At 40.9% G+C, this 18395-nt stretch overlaps 1 protein-coding gene across 4 annotated transcripts in view; it reads right to left on the bottom strand.

The window, feature by feature from the left end:
- PTPRT (protein tyrosine phosphatase receptor type T) overlaps positions 1-18395 on the bottom strand; it is a 467104-nt gene that overhangs the window by 58194 nt on the left and 390515 nt on the right. For 2 of the 4 annotated variants that reach the window (XM_080405961.1, XM_080405962.1), the window contains exons 15-18: positions 16143-16172; positions 8449-8496; positions 6067-6215; positions 4-39 (exon numbers count right to left, since the gene is read on the bottom strand). In XM_080405961.1, coding sequence (XP_080262087.1) covers positions 4-39; positions 6067-6215; positions 8449-8496; positions 16143-16172 — 263 coding nt within the window. Of the gene's footprint in view, positions 1-3; positions 40-238; positions 317-6066; positions 6216-8448; positions 8497-16142; positions 16173-18395 lie in introns of all 4 variants that reach the window. The other 2 variants (XM_080405963.1, XM_080405964.1) reach the window with 2 other exon arrangements.

Raw genomic sequence — 18395 nt, 5'->3', positions numbered from 1 at the left:
TACCTAACAGCGTGGTCGATGGAACAGTGTCTGATGATACTTTGAGATGGAATTCCGTTCACCCACACGACACGGATCAATGGAAATCAACAGAAGATCAATAGGAAAAAAAAGTTACAAAAAATGAAAACAAGGTTAGCTGTGTCTCACACGCAGAAGATTCAGTCTACAGGTCATATTGGGAAAAGCACAAAAGCAAAGAAAACTTAGAAATGAAAGAAAAGTCTGGCACTAGAACCTGAGTAGTAGGAATTCAACAAAGATTTGCTCTGAAGGGTTTTGCTTTGGACAGAAAATGAACAAGGAGAGGGTGATGCTAGGTAGGAAAGACATAAGGAAAAGACTTTAGACATATATTAAGAGAGAGAAAGAGAACAGGGAGAATGTTCCTCAAAGAACACAGTAATATGGGATATATATATAAGGCTTATCAAAATGAATTATATTTTTCATCTCAACATGCATATTACATTTATTACGTTGTCATCTTGATGGATTTTCTTTAATATAAGCACTCCAGACCCCAAATATAGTATTATAGTTATTGTAAATCAATGTGTTCCTACACAGGATACACATATAGGACTATACTCTAGATAACCTTTTTTTAACCAAAGTAACAAAGCTACGTTTTTGTCTCTAGGAGAAAGGTCCTTAAAAACGACCTCCAAAATACAAACTACAGAGAATCAAATGCAGTATTAACAGTAAAATAAGCCTGCTGAAACACAGTGTACGCTATTAGCACACAAACACACAGGTAGGGTAGCAATTTTTTTGTTAAAACAATACAAAATAACAAGGGACTTTTTATTCAACCCAGGACTGTTCATAGCAAATCCTATAATCCTTTCCCCTGTGAGTTGGGTTCTTTCAGCAGGACAAGCATCCCTGCCTTCTCCCATTAAAGCATTAGCTTTCTGTGGACAAGAATCCACAAATTATTTTCATATTAATCAAATAGTTATGGAAAGGAGGCAGGCCCAGCATCTTCACAGTAGATTCTTTTCTTGATAGTAAATTTATGAGGCTGGTTTATATCTACAATAGCATACACATACGTTCTTACAGCAATCCATCATTTCTGAAGGCATATACTTTTGTTATCATTCCACATTCACTCTCAGAGTTACAGGCATTTATTTATATCTTCCTCAGAATATTGGGAAACAAGCTAATAGAAATCTCAGCACATCAGCAAGATGACAATAGATAATACAGGAAAAACTATTCCATAATCCAATAGAACTAGATAAAACTCAGTATACATCAAAGTAATTTCAGGAACAATTTTTGTGTCTCTAGAGCAAACACCACTTAAAATTTCCAAGTTATTCTATGGGGTGAACCAAAGAAGTCACTAGCCTAGGGAGTTTCATAAAGTCAGCAGAATTACCTCCTAAGCACTTTATAATCATCTAGTAAAGGAACATGCTCTCGTTCTGTATTCTCCTGCTATATTTTCAGAGTTACACCACTTGGAAACACATTAAAATAATCAGATTTCTCATAGCTTAGTCTGCTGGAGTTCTGCCCCAGCTGCCTTCAAGCCATAAAGCATCTCTCCTTCGGGACCTCTTACACTTTCTCCCCTGTGTTTTTCAGCCTAAACCAGACCCTCCTTTTACTGTACTTGGAACACGGCCACTTTTGCAGATATATAAAGCAAGGTCTAAAAAGAGTAATTTGTTTGCCCAGGGTCACAGAGCAAGTCAACAGTCAGAGTGTGGAGCAGGACTCAGATTTTCTGAAATTTGGAAGTATACAGGAACTCATTTGGCCATTCCTTTCCAGGAACTGCTAACAATAAATTACTTGGGCTGCTGAAGATACACACCTTACATCAGTGAGTCTGATTAAAAGTGTTACCAACCAAGGTTTATGTAATGAACTGTATTTGTGAAATAGGTGATTTCTAGATTCAAAGGAAAAAAGGCGAAAAAACCCCAACCTCACACCAAAAGACAAGTTTCCCAAAACTTTGGAGCATTCATTCCCAAAATGAGTCCGGTAGCGTCTGGTATAATCAGACATGTATGCAGTGCTGTTTCCTATCCAGAGGTTCTTACAAGCACATTCCAGAGATGATTTCATGTCAGGGTAGAGATTACGACTTCATTAAAAATTCTCTTTGTACTCCCTAGAGTGGCATGTCAGGCCACACAGATCCCTCTAGTCATGCAGAATGGTGAGGGCTCCTTTCTGTCTTCAAACTGTGCTCATGCCTGTAACACTAAAGTTGCCTATGTAACATGTACAGCCTCAGTCCTGAAGATTGTCTGGAAAGCAGACTCCTCCCAAACTGCAACATCACAAAAATTAAGCACACCCTAATAAATCAGTCTCTAGCATTTAGCTAGCAGCACTGGCTGCATTTTAAGAAATTAAATCCTCAGAATCAAACTGTTCCTTCCAGAAACCCCATAAGGATGTCAAGATGGCTATGCTGGTGATAGGGCATTCCCCTGGGCAAGCCCAGCCCATGGCATTTTAGCATTGTGAAGCCAAAAGACCAGTTCCTTTGTGCAGGACATATCATATCATCGCTGAGAACATGTACTGCTGCTTCTCCAAACTGCGCACCATTTATGTGCAGTAACAACCCCTTGCACACCCTTCTGGTCAGTGCAGATACTGGTGGATAACTGTAGCCCCACCTTGTCTCCAGTTTGCCATCCTGTTTCAGAACAACCCTGCACCGAGTCAGTGCCTACCCGTGACGGTGCTGTGCCACTCGAAGGAAAGTGCCACTGCTTTCCAAACGCTCCTGCAAAAAGAGCGGCACGCTCAGACACTGCAAGTACCATTATCTGCCTTTAATGGATTTAGGATATATTTGTACTTTTTAAAAAGCAAGATATTTGAGAAAATGAACAACTACGACGAGCCTGCTTCACCTTCATATAATCCCTGGGTAAAACCAGACAAGCTTGACTAGCTATGGGCTAATCTGTCTTTCAGCTAACACCTGTTCTGACTCCATATGGTGTCAGAGACAGAGGCTGAGTCCAAGAAATCTCTTCAGTTTAAACTCCCATATGTACCAGTAAGAATAGTGCCCAAGTAATGACTAACAGTGTAGAAAGGGAAGAGGGATGAGGGGCTTTGCTCTGGGCCAGGAAAGATAAACATCCATTTCTCTTCCACTTTTCAGCAAGACCTGAGGCTTCCCTGTGCCAGCACGGAGGCTGTAGTTCCTCCAGAATGTAATTTCATTTGACAACTAACACCTCTGCCAAATGACAGAATTCAAAACTACAAAGGCCCAAGAGGACCGTGTGCTCCCGAGCACTGTGCTGGCCTCAGCAAAGGGTTTCCGTGGCACCCAAAAAGCACGACTTTATGGGTGACGCCGTTCACATGGGTTTATACTGAAAATACAAGCATTTTCCCCTTAAACGCTGAGATAGAGCAGGTGAGGACCTCTGCGTTTTTACCAGCGGCAGAGGCAGGAGGACGGTAACTCTCCGTGGTGAAAGAATCGCCAACGCCTGTCTGCCTACGCGTTGCAGTTGCCCGTAGGACGGTCAGGTCCATATGTCCTCAGAAAAGGAGAGGCTGATGAGCAGGAAGGCAACGTCTCATTTTTGCTGTTCTTCACGGCCCCTGGCAGCAGCCCTTACAGTCGCTGGCACTGCCAGGTGGGAGCTCCCTGCAGGGTGACAGGGCGCTGAGGCACTGGGACAGGCAGCAGATGGGGGCCACCCAAGAACAGCAAAAGTCCCCCTGCAGCAGAAGCAGACCAGTGACCAAGCTGGAGAGACTATGGGGAGAAAAAAATCTTCTATAGGGACTCCTTTAATTTGTTCTGTCTGAAAAGTCATTAAAATTATCAGGACAGCAAGGAAAAACTGGAGGCAAGGACACATGCCCTGCAAGGACACTGTCATCTGGAGATAAACTTGTTCACAAGTCATTCAATAAATGTGAGCTATCCTACTTAACAACTTGTCTTGTTTTATTTTATTGCTTTTCTGAGCTAGCAAGGTGATCTGGGGACTGAAAACGCTTAGCTTCTCTTAGTGAACGTACTTCCAGGAGCAGGGTATTTCCACATCTCTGGTACAGCCAACTTGGGCTCCCGTAACTGAGGGTGGGGGTGGGGAGGACGGCCGCCTCTCATGAGGTGGCTGTAAATGCTATTTGCTGTCAGGAGGCAAAAGGACAATTTAAGAAGGAATTTGACTGCTGCTTGAGACAGGCAGCTGATTTCAAAAGCTAAGATGGATAACCTCCTGTAAAACTCCATTATTTAGCAGGAGGGTTAAGAAGTAATCCTATTATGTTATTCAAAAGTTAGAGTAGGCCTATATAGAAACTCTCAAATATTAAACTCTATTATTAAGGCATTTTTTCTAAAAAGAAAGTCTTCTACCCAAAAAATTCCTATATCAGCATGTGCACACTACTGCACGTAAGAGAACTTACCTCCAACACCTCAGCATCCCAGACTTGGCAGTAAAAAAATTGGAGAAATCATGAACACTTACTTGTAATTGTTTCTTACAGATATAAAAAGGAAAAAAAGATGAGAATAGGTCCATGGCTTGACTCAGGCTGTGTTACAGAGGGAAGTAGTGATCAAGTCTGCAGTGATGTCAGACAAGCAAAGGATTAACTGATTTTAAAATAAAAAACATAAAAAAATAAAACCTGGAGGGATGCCTTTTTACAAAATTAGATACAATGTATTTTCTATAGATGCCATTTCAAGTAAATGACTCAGCTGTTTTAATTAGTCTCTCAAAATACCAAAGGAAAAAAACAAATGAGGTTACATTTGAAGCTCGCCTCCTCTCTTATTTCTGCTTGGAAAAAAAACCAAACCAAACTTTTAAAAATTCAGATTCTAAAGAAAGCGTTAAAACCTTCATTTTCCCCATAAATTTTGAAGAAGCTACCTTTGCTGTTTCTAGGATGTCTGTCACAATGCTGTCCTTGGCTATCCTGTCTTTCAAAGTTACGAGCCACTGACAACTCGTGCTGTCTCTTTAGGAGGTATAGCTACTCAGCAGCTGAGTAAATCAGATCTCGACTCAAGTCAATTTAATATCAGAAAGAAATGTTCACTGCTAGCCTTGATGGTCCCAAACACCTATTTATCCATCTCACAGGTATGTTACACAGAGTGACAGCAGCAACATATGCAGATGGAATTTGTCATGACCTACAGATAGAGGGAAAAGAGGAATTCACTCAGCCTGTCCCACTCAATCTGAGATTACAAAGAAAGGTTTCAATGATAAAACACATTTTGTGCCATAAGCATTTCCATGTTAGTAATTAGGGGAAAACCCACTTCACTAAAGATGTTTAAGACAGACAGAAGTTTTAGTACGTACTTGTGTTTCAGAGCTGTTACCTGTTCAAACTAGCAGGCTAAAGTGTCAAAAGAAGGAGTGACATTCCCATAGTGTCTAAGTTAAAATTTATTTAATATGAAAAAGTTTACAGATCCACCATGCAATCCACCATGCACTCAATCTGGATCTAGGGAGTCTAAAGTACGACTTTGTGCCGTTTTACCCACAAAACTGTTCCAGCTACAGGTCTGAGTGTTTTACAAGTATTAACTAACATTAGTTTTACTGAACGCTTGTGAAGAATAAACCGAGGACACAGACAAAAGAAATCCTGTCTTTTCATTCCAGTTCTCTAACCAGAAGACCATGTTTGCTTTCACAACAGTTTCATAGGGAAAAATGTTATTTCATCCTACAAGCAGCTACGTGATTTGATTCGACTTTTCTACTCACAAAGGAAAAAAATATTTCCAAAGAACAAATAAACGTGCCTTTTTGACTGTCTCATGTAGTTATTAGAACAGGCTTTATAAACTATTCTCAGCAGATTTAAGAGTCAGAAGGAATGCTCCCCACCTATCTGACAGTTCAAACTGGGGCAGTGTCAGAGACGTTTCAGACAACTGATTTCTATCAAGCTTTTGCAATGATCTCGGTCACTCTCACTCCTAGCCCCTCGATACTGTGCCCATAGGAATAGGTTCTTTCAAGAACCTAGAGCTCTCCAAGGGGGACATATCCATTGCAAGCAAGTTAAACTTACTGAATCCATTAACATCTTGGCAGCTGGAAGAAAAAGCTTCTTCATTGTGAACAGCACTCAGTTTGGTAGAGGTCTTGTCAGAAGTAGCCACGGGACCCATCTCCCTCTGCGTGCTGGTCTGAGTCTCCTTCTGCTTCTTGGCTAGCTTCCTTTAGGGTGTTTTGAAGAGGGGAGAAATCAAGGTCAGTTTTCTCTCATGAAAAACAAATCAATGACAAAATACTTTGAAAACCATGATTATCCCACTTGGTCAGACATGCAAGGCATGTGACAAACCGCATGAAAAGAAATGCCACAACTTTTTAATGTAACTGTTGTGGAGCACAATAAATCTAGTGATACCAGTCTTTGAGCTTAGCTGTCCCTCCCAGTAACTTATCTTGCACCAACCTGCATCACCCCAGCAGTAGGAGTGCTACGTCATCCTTGAAGAGGGTGGCATAGGGAAAGCCCCTGAAAAGGGTGTCAGCCACTACCTGGAGCCGCTCCAGAAAGAGTAGAGGATGAGGCCAACAATCAGAACCGCTCACTAGGAGGTAGATGGGACATCTGCATCCATCCCACGGGGCCACCTTGCACCGGTGATTTTCTTTGAGTGCTCCAGTGGAGAGTGCAACCTGAGCCTACGCGACCTGAGGGCTGGGGCAGGAGTCCTGCCCTGTCCCCAGGCAGAGCAATGAGGACAGCAGCCTCTGCTGAATTTTGACACACACCCAAACTGCACTGAGGATCGACAATCAGTGAAGGGTGGTGCAAATTAAAGCCTTGACTTCTTTTAGAAGTGTCCAAATATGCCTCTGTTCTTATTCTTTTCTTATTTTGAGACATGAAAAATATTGGCAAAAGCAGAAATACCTCCTGCTTTGAAAACACTAACAAAGCCAAGAACATAAGAGGCTCCTTTTTTTGCAAGCACAGCTAATAATAAGAAAATGGAGAAAAGCAGGGAAAGTGAGCTGCTAAGCTTCCATTGACATTTGACTGCCCTGTGCTTCATTCGTATCAGAGAGCAAAACTGTTTAAAAATGAATGTGTGACATTCTACAATCCGTACCTTGAAAAAATATCACACAAATCCCTAGCACCGGCAAAGACCTTTGCTTACATGATTTCCGTAGGTAAGAAAACAAAACAAAATAAAATGGAGAAAAACAGATTACTGTAAGAAGGAGCTTTAGTTTTCTTTTTTCCTCCAACTGAAAGAAAAAAAAAAATCCTAACAAGTAAATAATTTTGCAAAGAGGTTTTTCTTCACTTAAATGACATGCTTATAGTAAGTACTACCCTTCTTTTAAATTTCATTAGATTCTTAAAAAGGTGTTCCTTGCAACATATTCCAACAGGCTTCATTTATTCACAGAACATGTCAGAGTGGCATTTACAAGCAAGTTCAAGCGCACAGCTGAGCCCCAGCCCTTCACAAGATGAGTAGCTAGGCCAGTTACACTCATTTGCAAAGAAGGGGCAAAGACAACCAAAACCTTTGCCTTGTCTGTGGTAAATGACTATTTTAAAGCAAGCTGATAATCCAGACCAGGAGAGCACAGGTTTATGGAGAAACAGCCAATGTTTGCTGCAAACTTTTGAGCAAACACAACTGTTTCATCGGCTCAACCAGTTGAGGTTCAGCCTTTTACAGTTAGTGGTTTCAATCCAAACCCATCACTAGTCGAACAGGGTACATAATTAGAGTGCATATTTAGATCTCACAAAATCTCCATGGTATATCCACTTCTGCAGATGAAGATGCAAACAGGGGAACCATCCTTGAGTGATGAAGCAAAAAGCTGGTGTTTAATGATGTTAAAAGCTTTACTTCCAGTGCTCAGCAATGTTAGCACAGTCAGATTTATTAACTATGAGCTGCAGACATGGGAGCCCCCTTTTTTTGTGCTGTGGTACCTGAGGTAACAACAACAGTCTTGAAGTGTATTAATTCTGCCGTGTGGTTATTTTAATCCTTTAGATGCGCTAATCATGCATGCCTATATGAATTCTTTGGCAACAGGAATTAAAATTTCTCAGTGGGAAACAGTAATCCCAAATGCAGAAGTCCTTAATAACAAGCACTCTGGACTGCTGGGGTGAGCCATTACAGATGACCACTACTGATGTTTAAAAATGGTGAGGCAAAAAGGTGACTTCCTTATTAAATCCAGATTAAATTATTTGTGGCAATAATTATCTGGAAGCCCCATTGCCTGGTATCTGTTTAGAAATGCTGACAAGCTACAAAGAGCTGGAATTGGCAAATTCTTTTCCTCTTTCAGTGAATGAGCAATAACATTTCTGCATGTGCTAGGCAGGAAAAAATCACCCCAAACCCAAGCCCATCAGTCCCCAAAGGCCTGCTGACAAAAGCCCTATGCAAAGCAGTTCTACCTGGTCCTGTAGAAGACAGAGAGGCCCCTAAAACATTGGCTTGAATGCCTAAAAAGAAAAGGTGACATGAGTTTAAAGTTCTCAATCTAACTCGCACACACAAACCGGCCGCCTCTGTGCAGGCTGCTTGCAGGCGGACCAGCTAACGCTTACGCATGTTCAGAGAGAAGCCACACGGAAAATTGTTCGGCATCTGAAAATGCTACAATTTTCTTTCAACAGCATGTTATCAGTTTCCACCTTTCTCCCTCTCTATTCCAAGAATGTAAAAATTCTTCATCTAAATTTAGAGGGAAAAGGAAGACGGATCTCTTTTGAGGATTTCAGAGCTAAGCTTGCCAGACACATCAAGGGGCTCTCAGTTTCTAAATGTGCCTTCTCTGCCTCTGTTACGTGTCTGGATAGAGTGGCAGCACAGGACTAAGCCTATTTGGTCCTTGCTATCATTATAATTCATAGAAAGGATTATAAAATCAAATGACTAGCACTTTCTAGACTGTTAGGGACGTGACTTAAACCCACAGCTAGGTAGAGGTTTATTTCCCAGCACGTCAAAATGCCTTTGGAATTGGAAAAGCATTTATCTAGAAATGCTGCTTCCAAAAATAGGGCACTTTGAGAGATCTCTGTGAATCACTGACAAGCCACATCAGTGACACGGCTCCTGCTCTCCTCACTGACCAGCCTCCCCTAAACTCAACAACTGCAACACAGAGATGAAACTGCTATCAGTGCATTAGTGTCAATCACAGGCCAGCTGCAGGCTGCCGTCAGCATGTGCCCAGCACAGCCTGACACCAGCACTGAGCAGGCACTTCCATCTCATGCATTATGCAGCTGAAAAGGGGAAGAAATAAAGGACCGGGCAGATATCTGGAAGAAGAGTTTGATATAGTCAACACAGGGTGAGGAGACCAAAATGTCAAAACGTGTAAGGTGATATTAATGGCTGGTTTACATTTAAGTGTAAGGAAAATGTGCCAAGAAGAAAACAAGCGTCCATGGATGGGTTTTACTGGGTTGCCCTTTTCAGTTCAAGAGTTTGTAAATGAAGAAATGATGTTTACAAGCACTATACACACACAGGAGGGATGAGACAGATGCTTAAAGCAGAATAAAAAAAAATGAAACTAGCTGTATAATTAGGCAGTTGAAGCTGACCCAGCTAAAGCAAGGATAAAAACTATTGGCAGTGAACCTCAACTAAGTGGGAATTTTGAAAAAGAAAAAAAAACACACACCAAAAAACAAAATCCCCAAAAGATGGAGATTTAGTCCAGCTATTTTTGAAACTTTTACTGGAGAATAGATATAAAATGCTGAAGCACTATACAAAAATTGAGGGAGTTCCAGTTTAACAGTCAAGGAATGGAAACTTAGTATCAAGTACCAAGGCTTTACTGCAATGGACATTACTCAGAATGCTCAAGCACTATTTTCAGTTAGTAGTACTTGCAGGATCACCTTCCCAATTTGCAGAGGTTTTGATAAACGTCAGGGATTATTTTTTAAAAGCAGCTTCAAACTCTGCTCTAACTTTTTATACCAATTTTACATGCATGAATTTTAAATTTCTAACTGCTGCTCCTAAAGAACTCTTGTACACGTACGTTGACAGATTTAATTTTAGATGTTTCACAAGGATGGATTATATACACTATAATGTAGATTTGCATGCACAGGTAATTTAGACATTAGGTATAGATCACGTAAGTTAAACATGAAATTTCCTCCTACAGACAAGGATTGCATATTGCCCTCATTTTCAATAAGCAATTTAAGAAAGCTACAAAATACAACCACTTTTAGATACTTGGGCACAACAGCCTGCTAGGAGCACACATATTATTTATGGTTAAATCTGCACAAATTTAAGGCAGGCGGCGATCAGCCATGCAAATACCTAACAGGGAGCACTTGTTAAACACAGCAATTCTATTCAAAATGATCTCTGTCCCCTGAACCTGTAGCAGATCACAAACTCAATTGAAAGAACAGTTTCATGCTGGTGTAAAAATAAGGGAGGGATTATACATGGCACAGGTAATCCTTTTGCTCTGACTGAGGATGGGTAAGGCCTCTGCTGCAATACTGCACTTCAAATAAGATGTGTGCCAAAGGGACACATAATAAGGCAGAACAAGAAAGGTAAATCTAGAAAACATGACCTACAAGCAAAGGCCAAAGGAAATATCGATCTTTAATTTAGAGAAAAGAAAATCAAATAGGGTTGATAGGACTTCAAACATATGAAAAGGCACCACAGGGAAGCTGTTCTTCCTCTGTATAGGGACTGGGAAAAAAAGTAATAGGGTAAGCTATGGGAAAGGCAGCTCATTCTAAACTGGGAAAACTCCATGCGGTACAGCCTGCCCACCTCAAGCCGGCTGGGCAGGTGGGCTGTGAAATTTCCTTCGCTAGAGGTTTTTAAACAGAGAGACAGAGGAATGAGCAGTGAAAGCAGCACAGCCTCCTGGCAGCCTGACGTGTTGGGTATCTCTTCCCCATGCTCCAACAGCCCTGCTTGACACTGCCGTTCATCACACACTCCCCTTGTTCAGCCTGTAACCTCAGCAGAGCTGGGATTAAGTCCCTGGCCTAAGCACACAGGCAGCTTACTGCTCCTTATAGCTGCTATAAGGGCAAATATGCCACTTACAAGCAAGTGTGAAGGCAGCTTTATTTGCACCCTTTTAGCGCCTGCCATGGTGAAGCCAAACTCCACACAGGCTATCGCAGGAGCAGACGGAATCCACCAGGGCAGAGGCAATGTGAAGACTGAGGACAAGCCGCACCACTTCTACTTAAAAAGCAAACATTACTTAACATGAGAAAGTGATGTAATGTAGACATAAGAAAAAAAGATGCTCTGAATATTTTGCACTGTGTGTAAACAAACACAGGATCTTGAAAAACGTAGGGCTAGGGCTGTGCTCTCTAAGCTTTACTGGATCAGAGGAATGACTGCTTGTGGAGGACACTTGCTTACAAGCATATAAACTTTAGACAAGACAGGTGCTTACAAGAGCCGTACATGCTGGTATAGACAGCAAACACTGCCCTCTGCAAAGTTTAGGGTTGCAATCACCACACAGACATGTTCTAAATAAATTCTCAATTACTTACTTTCTGGATTTTAATGTGGGTGGTTTTGGTTTGTTGTCGTCGTTGTCCCCCCTCCCCCCAATTGTTTTCATTATACTGGCATAACCACTGATTCATGATTCTGTTTTTCCAGCATCTGATAAGAAAAACAGGTTTTTTTCTTAAGATTCTGATTTAGCAAGCTGACCTGTGCAGGCAGATCCCACCATCCATTGAAATATAAGGAGATATTTATGTACGTATGTGGTTATACAGTGCCTATATATAAAATTGTTTTATTTCTTTTCAAATGTCCCACAGACGGTGGAAGTAAATTCAGCACAAACTCTACTATTTCAGAAAATCCAAGTACAAATTTAGCTGAATACCTTTGACAGAATCTCTCCCATGGAAAGAAACACCTGGCTGAAACCACTGCAATAATTAAAACTGGTATGAAATTACGATGGGAGTTGAAGGGGGTTCCTACATTGCAATCATGTCCTCACTCTGGTCAGTTCAGGAGAAAAGGAAAACAACATATTGGCCATTGAGTGCCCTTTTCTTATAAATAACATTAAACTGAGTGCTTGTAACACATACATGGATCTATGTATTTCCAGACATACCTCTCTTGTCTGATATCACTCTTGATTAAATTTCATTCTGCAACCATCACCCAGCCCAGGCGAAAGAAATAAAACAACACAAAAACAACCAAACCCAACACAGAAAATATTTCCATTCCTTTTCCTGGTGAGGGAATAATAAAGCCTTGATATGGGTTGTTGCAGCTGAAAGTACTGTTGCAAAGAGGTGTCTATCATTAAATGCAAACCCTCCTTTAAACCAGATGAATAGCTGTCTTTGTTTTACAGCTTCAGCTAGGAAAAAAAAATATCAAAAACTTTCAGATATGGATGGGTTGCTATCTTACATTGCACATCGTTATCTTACAATGCATTAAACCTCAGTACAATGTAACAGAGCTAACAATTCTGTACAAACCTGAGACAACGTCTGTATTGGTGTAAATACAGAGTAACTCCTCTGAAAAGGTTCATTCATCACCCTGGCGACAGTGATGCAAAAAGTGCACCAGCATGGGAACTCGTTATTCCTCGTCCCTCTCTTCCCATCACAAAACCAAACTCAGTCCAAGGATCTCAAATTGTAAGCAACTACCTTTTAATAATGGGTAAACTAATGTACACAAAATTATGTCAATCCTGCATGACGACTTAGCAAGTTAGGAACAGAAGCCTCCTGGGTTTCTGTTTCCACTTAAAGTGTAGTAAAGATTTCTACAGCCTTCTGTTTCAGCCACAATAACGTCCTTATATGTTGTAGGAAGTTTTTAATGAAGTGACGCTATACAAAATCCCACAACTATTTATCCATAACTATGTATTCACAGAATAGCTAAAAGAGCTGTTCCTGTAAATAAATATTTTTGACTGGTTTCACCAAAGCTGCAGGTTCTCAACCATCTTACAGAATCAGATTCTACAGTTCTAGGTTGCAGCAGAACACAAGACAGGCTGAAGGCAGAACTCCAGTCCAGAGTTTATCACCACTTATAGCTCATCTCCGTAAAACACTCATGAAACAAGCCTCCCTGACTTCAATAGACTTACAGTAAGAATTGTTTAGAAGAGTTCGGGATGGAGATTTTGGTCTCTAACAAGAAGAAATGCCAGTATAGCAGATGACAAAGGGTTGAGAGGAATTATCTGAAAGCAGACAAGAATTGCTTTAAGCAGCACAACTTTGAAGTCCAGAAACTGAAACTAAAAATAAAACGATGTAGTCCATATGGTCGTATTTAAAGGTCTGCCAGCAGATCTACTTGAGAAACTGCTTTTCAGTACTGGTAACTAATTAAACTGAATTTTGCTTCAGGACTAAAACACTCATACAAGGTCATAGCATGGAAACCAATTCTATTTTTGAAAAATCTATATATATACCTATTGATGCGCTTATATTCACAACATTTCAAATAAAATTAAATCAAATCTTTCTGCTTGTAAAAGGCTGTAGCAATTTCTATCAGCTATGGATAAGAATTACAGAGTCCTTAGCAATTTAAGATTTTCATCTGCAGTCATAACGAAACATCCTATTTCATGAAAAAGTCAAAATGTGAAACTCAATAAAACTTCATCATATGTTCCTTGATGGATTGTTCTGCTTTCTTCCCTCACTACTGGAACATCCCTCAGACCCTGACTATTCAAGGGAAAAAAATCCCGAACAACCAACACAGCTTGCTTTTGCCAGATCAGGGATTAGGCCAAATGTCAATCTGAAACCAAAGTATTTATTGTGTGACAACTATTTATGGGTTACCTCTACCATAGTGATGCTCCAGCCAGCAGAGCTAGCTTGATGAGGTACCTGGGACACCATAAGGACAGAGCTAAGAATGAGCACTCTGCAAAAAAATCTTGTGTGCTATACAAGGGAGATACATGATTTCTGCATCCTGAGCTCAGATCTCCACTGAGTGCTTCAGTGGGCGGCTATGAAGGCAGAAGCTTGCCTGGTGATACCTCTGGCTTCTCTCTATTGTGATATGCTGCGTGGTGTACATCTGCCTTATTAAATCTTATTAAAGCACTTGTTCCTGCTACTGCAGAAGCTCATTATGACCTCAGGGTTGGGTGACCTCAAGAGGTTTCTCTCTTTGCTTTTCCTGAGTCACTCTCCTGTTCCCTGAGAAAAAAGAGTTATAGTATATTGATCCACAGAAGCCATTACAAGACAGAGAAGACTGCTTAATGATACCCTTGCTTTTCTCTAGCAGAGTAATCTTCAGCTGACTGCTTAAAGCAATGCTGCTAAGGAGCTGTAAGGAGTCACACAGGGCTCAGAAGATGATTCATCTTTTTAAATACGCAAATCTCAAACTAAAATAAAGCAAGGAACATTCTGACCACAACCTGCCTACTGGAAGAAGACAAAATTATAATGGAAAAGTGGGGACGGACCATGTTGCTGACCATGGTGCTGATCCGGCGCTGACCGTGGTGCTGACCGCTTGTAAGGAAACCGCAACAGCACAGCAGTGCAGAGGGCACTTTCCTGACATTCCCGAGAAAGGGGCAGAAGACCAAAGGCTGTAGCCAGAAATGTAAAAAGCTAGGAGCACCTAGGTGTTAAAACTGCCCCCTAATTTAACACCTGGTGAAAATTCTCTTGAAATCTGATTGCTTAAGGTCAAATTCCATTCTTGGTGAACCAGTGTGAAGTCCAGAGGAAATGGAGTTACTCTGTATTTACCATTACAGAACCGGCCAAAGCCAAGGCTCATTATGGTGTCTCTAGGCTCCTCAGACACCTAGCAAGTGGGGAAAGCTCCTCTTTCCATCATTTTCAGATAGGTCATCAAGAAGCAGAATCATTCCAACAGGTGGTATGTAGGGATCCTCCTACTTAACTCCTTTGCCCTGTTCTTTGCATGTAAATCAGCTCGCATGGAAAACATGCCAACCTCCACTGAGATGGTAGAACATTAAGACGCTCATTTCGCTGACCTGCTAAATGCCTGCCAGGTGTGTCTGCAGGACAAAGTTGCAAGATCAAGACAAAGATGAACTGTAGGAAGAGGCAAGAGAGGAGGTTGTCAGGGTGGCAGACTAGTAGGGGCTAGCAGAGCAGACGTGGCCCTTTTGACAATTTTGTAGATGTCGGATATCGGGCAACTGGCAGGTTGCTGCTGTTGGGGGAAATGTTTAGGTCAGAAGTACAGCTGCTGTTTCTGAGAAATGGGGAGGGGAGATCTCTTTCTCTCAGCAGTAACAGATGCCTTCTCCATCCCTCCCAACCCTCTAATGGCAGCAAAGGCATCCAACTCAAATTTTCCAGAACTCGTTCCTCAGATCATTGATCCACTCCTCCTCCTCTTCCTGGATCCTCAGACAACTATTATCATGGCAGAAACAGCTTGGCCCTGATTATTTTCCAGCCCCTCAATCTTTAGACAACAGATGGCTCTGGAATTACTGATGTGTGAAGCATTTTCATGCGCCTTAACAACTGCCTTAATTATGCAGCATTGTCATTAGGACTGGACAGGTGATTTAGATCCGAGTATCTGAACCACTTCATCATGCAACGGTCTAAACTGACACTCAGAACCTGGCAACTCCAGGTATGGGAATATTTGCTGAGATAATGTCAAGTTCTAGTTGACAGAAACCTTACATTTTTGAAAAGCTTATATCTATGGCCGAGAAATTCCCAACAACTTTCAGGTGTGAATTTCCCTGCTGCCTGGCTAAATACGACAGACAATTAAAAAAGGTGCAGTTAGGGCCCTCTGTGTTTGTCCATTAGTATTTGAAGAACTGTAAACCATAACCAACATATTGATGGACATTTATGTCTTTATGTGTTTGCAGGCACAGTTATAGGTGCAATGGTAAAACAGGGAAAACAGTGTGAAACTGAGAAAATAAAACACACTCTGTTGGAAAGACAAGAAGAATAAAGGGAATGGTAAGGGAAAAAAAAAAAAAAGTGGTAAAAAAAAAGAATGCATCAAAGCACAAAATTACCACAGGGCGAACACGCTCAAGAAACACCATCCCCAGCCAAGTACTTACAAGTAATAGGAGTAGGAATATGCATTTCTTCTAAATATGGACAGCCAGTCAGATGAAGAAAATATCCAAAAGGAGAAAAAAGAAAAACACATAATTAGATTTATATGAACTCTGCAATTTTTTTCAATATACAAAATATTTGTGCTGCCTCTTGTACTCAGCGACTATTCTCCTACGCTTTTTTTCAGGAACCATACATTGGTGAGGAATGGATACTGAACTGGAGACAGCAAACACAGGTTGTTTCCTCTTCTGCTGCTAACTTGTGTTGCCATTATCAAATGCCCTCACCTCTTTCTTCCTTAACTTTGCCATGTCACTGACACAGGTAATGAAACTTACCTTTGCTTGTAAAGTGCTTTGGGATTTTTGTAACAGTAACAAATATGTTTAATGCTATTAATATAAATAACAATAAATAGGAAAGTGACAATGTAAGAACACCACAATTTTGGAATATTTAGACAATGAGCAAATTGTGTAAAGATAAATCAAGCTTCATCAAACTCTAAAATGCAAATAGCTCATTAACATTTCAAGCATCAATACATATTTATAGATGATCACTGGGGATATGCATTAGCTTTCTGCGTCACAGTGATTAAGCATTTTCGATTACAGTTTTTCAATAATACACTTCAGAACATTTTGATTTGTTTTTGAGCAGTGCTGGAAAACAAGCCTTGACAATCAGTTATAACTAAGGAGGTGATGCTGTTCCCTTTTATAATTGGAAAAGGGCTTCTCTGAAAAGGCTGTTTAACAACAAACCTAGCACGTGTTATTACAGATTTACAGCAAGGCACGAGGGTGCCTCGAAAGCAGCAACTATGGTCAAAACAAGGAAAACCAACTAAACACAAACTTCTACCTACTGCAGATCTTTAACATCCCATCCTTGAAGGCACTACAAATATTAGGAAGCACTCATATATTATAAATGCAGGGTTCAAGCATTCACTTTTCTGGTTGCTTTGAACACAACTTTCCCAAGCACACATGGAAACCAGATTGAGCGCAGTCACTGTCCATGCACACATTAGGCCAAGGACAGCGACTTACAGACTTACAGAGAAAAGAGTTCAAGAGGATCACTCTGAAATGGCATGCTTTGCCTGGTGGTGGCCCTTGCTATATACCTGAAATTCTGGTCAGATTCCTAATATACACCAAGTTATTTGAAGGACACTGATTCCAAGGTACATCTGAAGGTATTTTTAATATAATGCTATTATGTCCCAAACCCCAGAAATTCTATGTGCCGTAGCAATGCACCAATTGAAGTGCAGTGATTGCCACTGAGCTTCACTGCAAAATTCAAAGTTCTCCTGAACCTCTAAACAAAGGGGAAAATCACCAGGATGTGGAAAATGAAAGCCCACATAGCTGACCCCTCTACATCCCCAAAATTATTCCATTAAACCAACCCCTCCGATAGGCCAGTGCCAGGTTTCTCACAGCACTATCAACTGTAATTATTCTGCTGAACATCTTTGCTGTACTTTCATTTTTCTCATGTCTCAGCCAGCAGACATATGTGATCACATGAGACTCTTATTTCCCATTAAGAAGTTGTGTATCCCTCAAGGCTGCAGAGGAAACCTCAGAGATTTATTCCATAATGATAGAAAATAAAGGAAGACAAACCAAAGGAGGATTATATATGGAATTGGTCAGGCCATTTTGGCTCAAATTCTCCTGAAATACGCAACCTAAAATCAGGACTTCCTAAGGAATATTTCAAAACTGGTAAAATTCACCAGAGTTACAGTTACTAAAAACATGACCATATCCTAGAATGTATCACACACCCTGAAACCCCTGCCTGCCACCCACCTTAAATATGGACACAGAAGGGACATGGGACACGGGTCACTAAATGTGCAAATATCCCTTTGTTAATTCTATTCTATATCTCAGGTATGTGCTTCTCAAGAGGCTTTTGGGGTTTGTTTAATTAAAGGTAACAACCTAAATCCTAATCCAGAACAAGGAGCTGAATCTTCATAGGAGGAACTAAACCTAGACCCTACATGGCCCCAAATCTCCTTTTTTGCTACCAACCACAGTTTAAAAAACATATTTACAGTGCACCCATGACCGGCTGTCTGATCCTATTTATTCAGTCTTATACTTAACAGGGTCAGTAGAGGCTTTGTCCGCTCAAATGCACAAGCCTGAGAAGTGTCACATTCTTCATTCCAGGGAAATGTAAGTCATGATTACACCGGAGTTAAAACTGTCCAAATGAAA

Source organism: Falco punctatus, assembly GCF_963210335.1.
Source record: "Falco punctatus genome assembly, chromosome: 10".
In the NCBI taxonomy this organism is placed as follows: domain Eukaryota; kingdom Metazoa; phylum Chordata; class Aves; order Falconiformes; family Falconidae; genus Falco; species Falco punctatus.
Note: the sequence above shows the minus strand (reverse complement) of the source record. Positions and strands in the feature narration are given on the sequence as shown.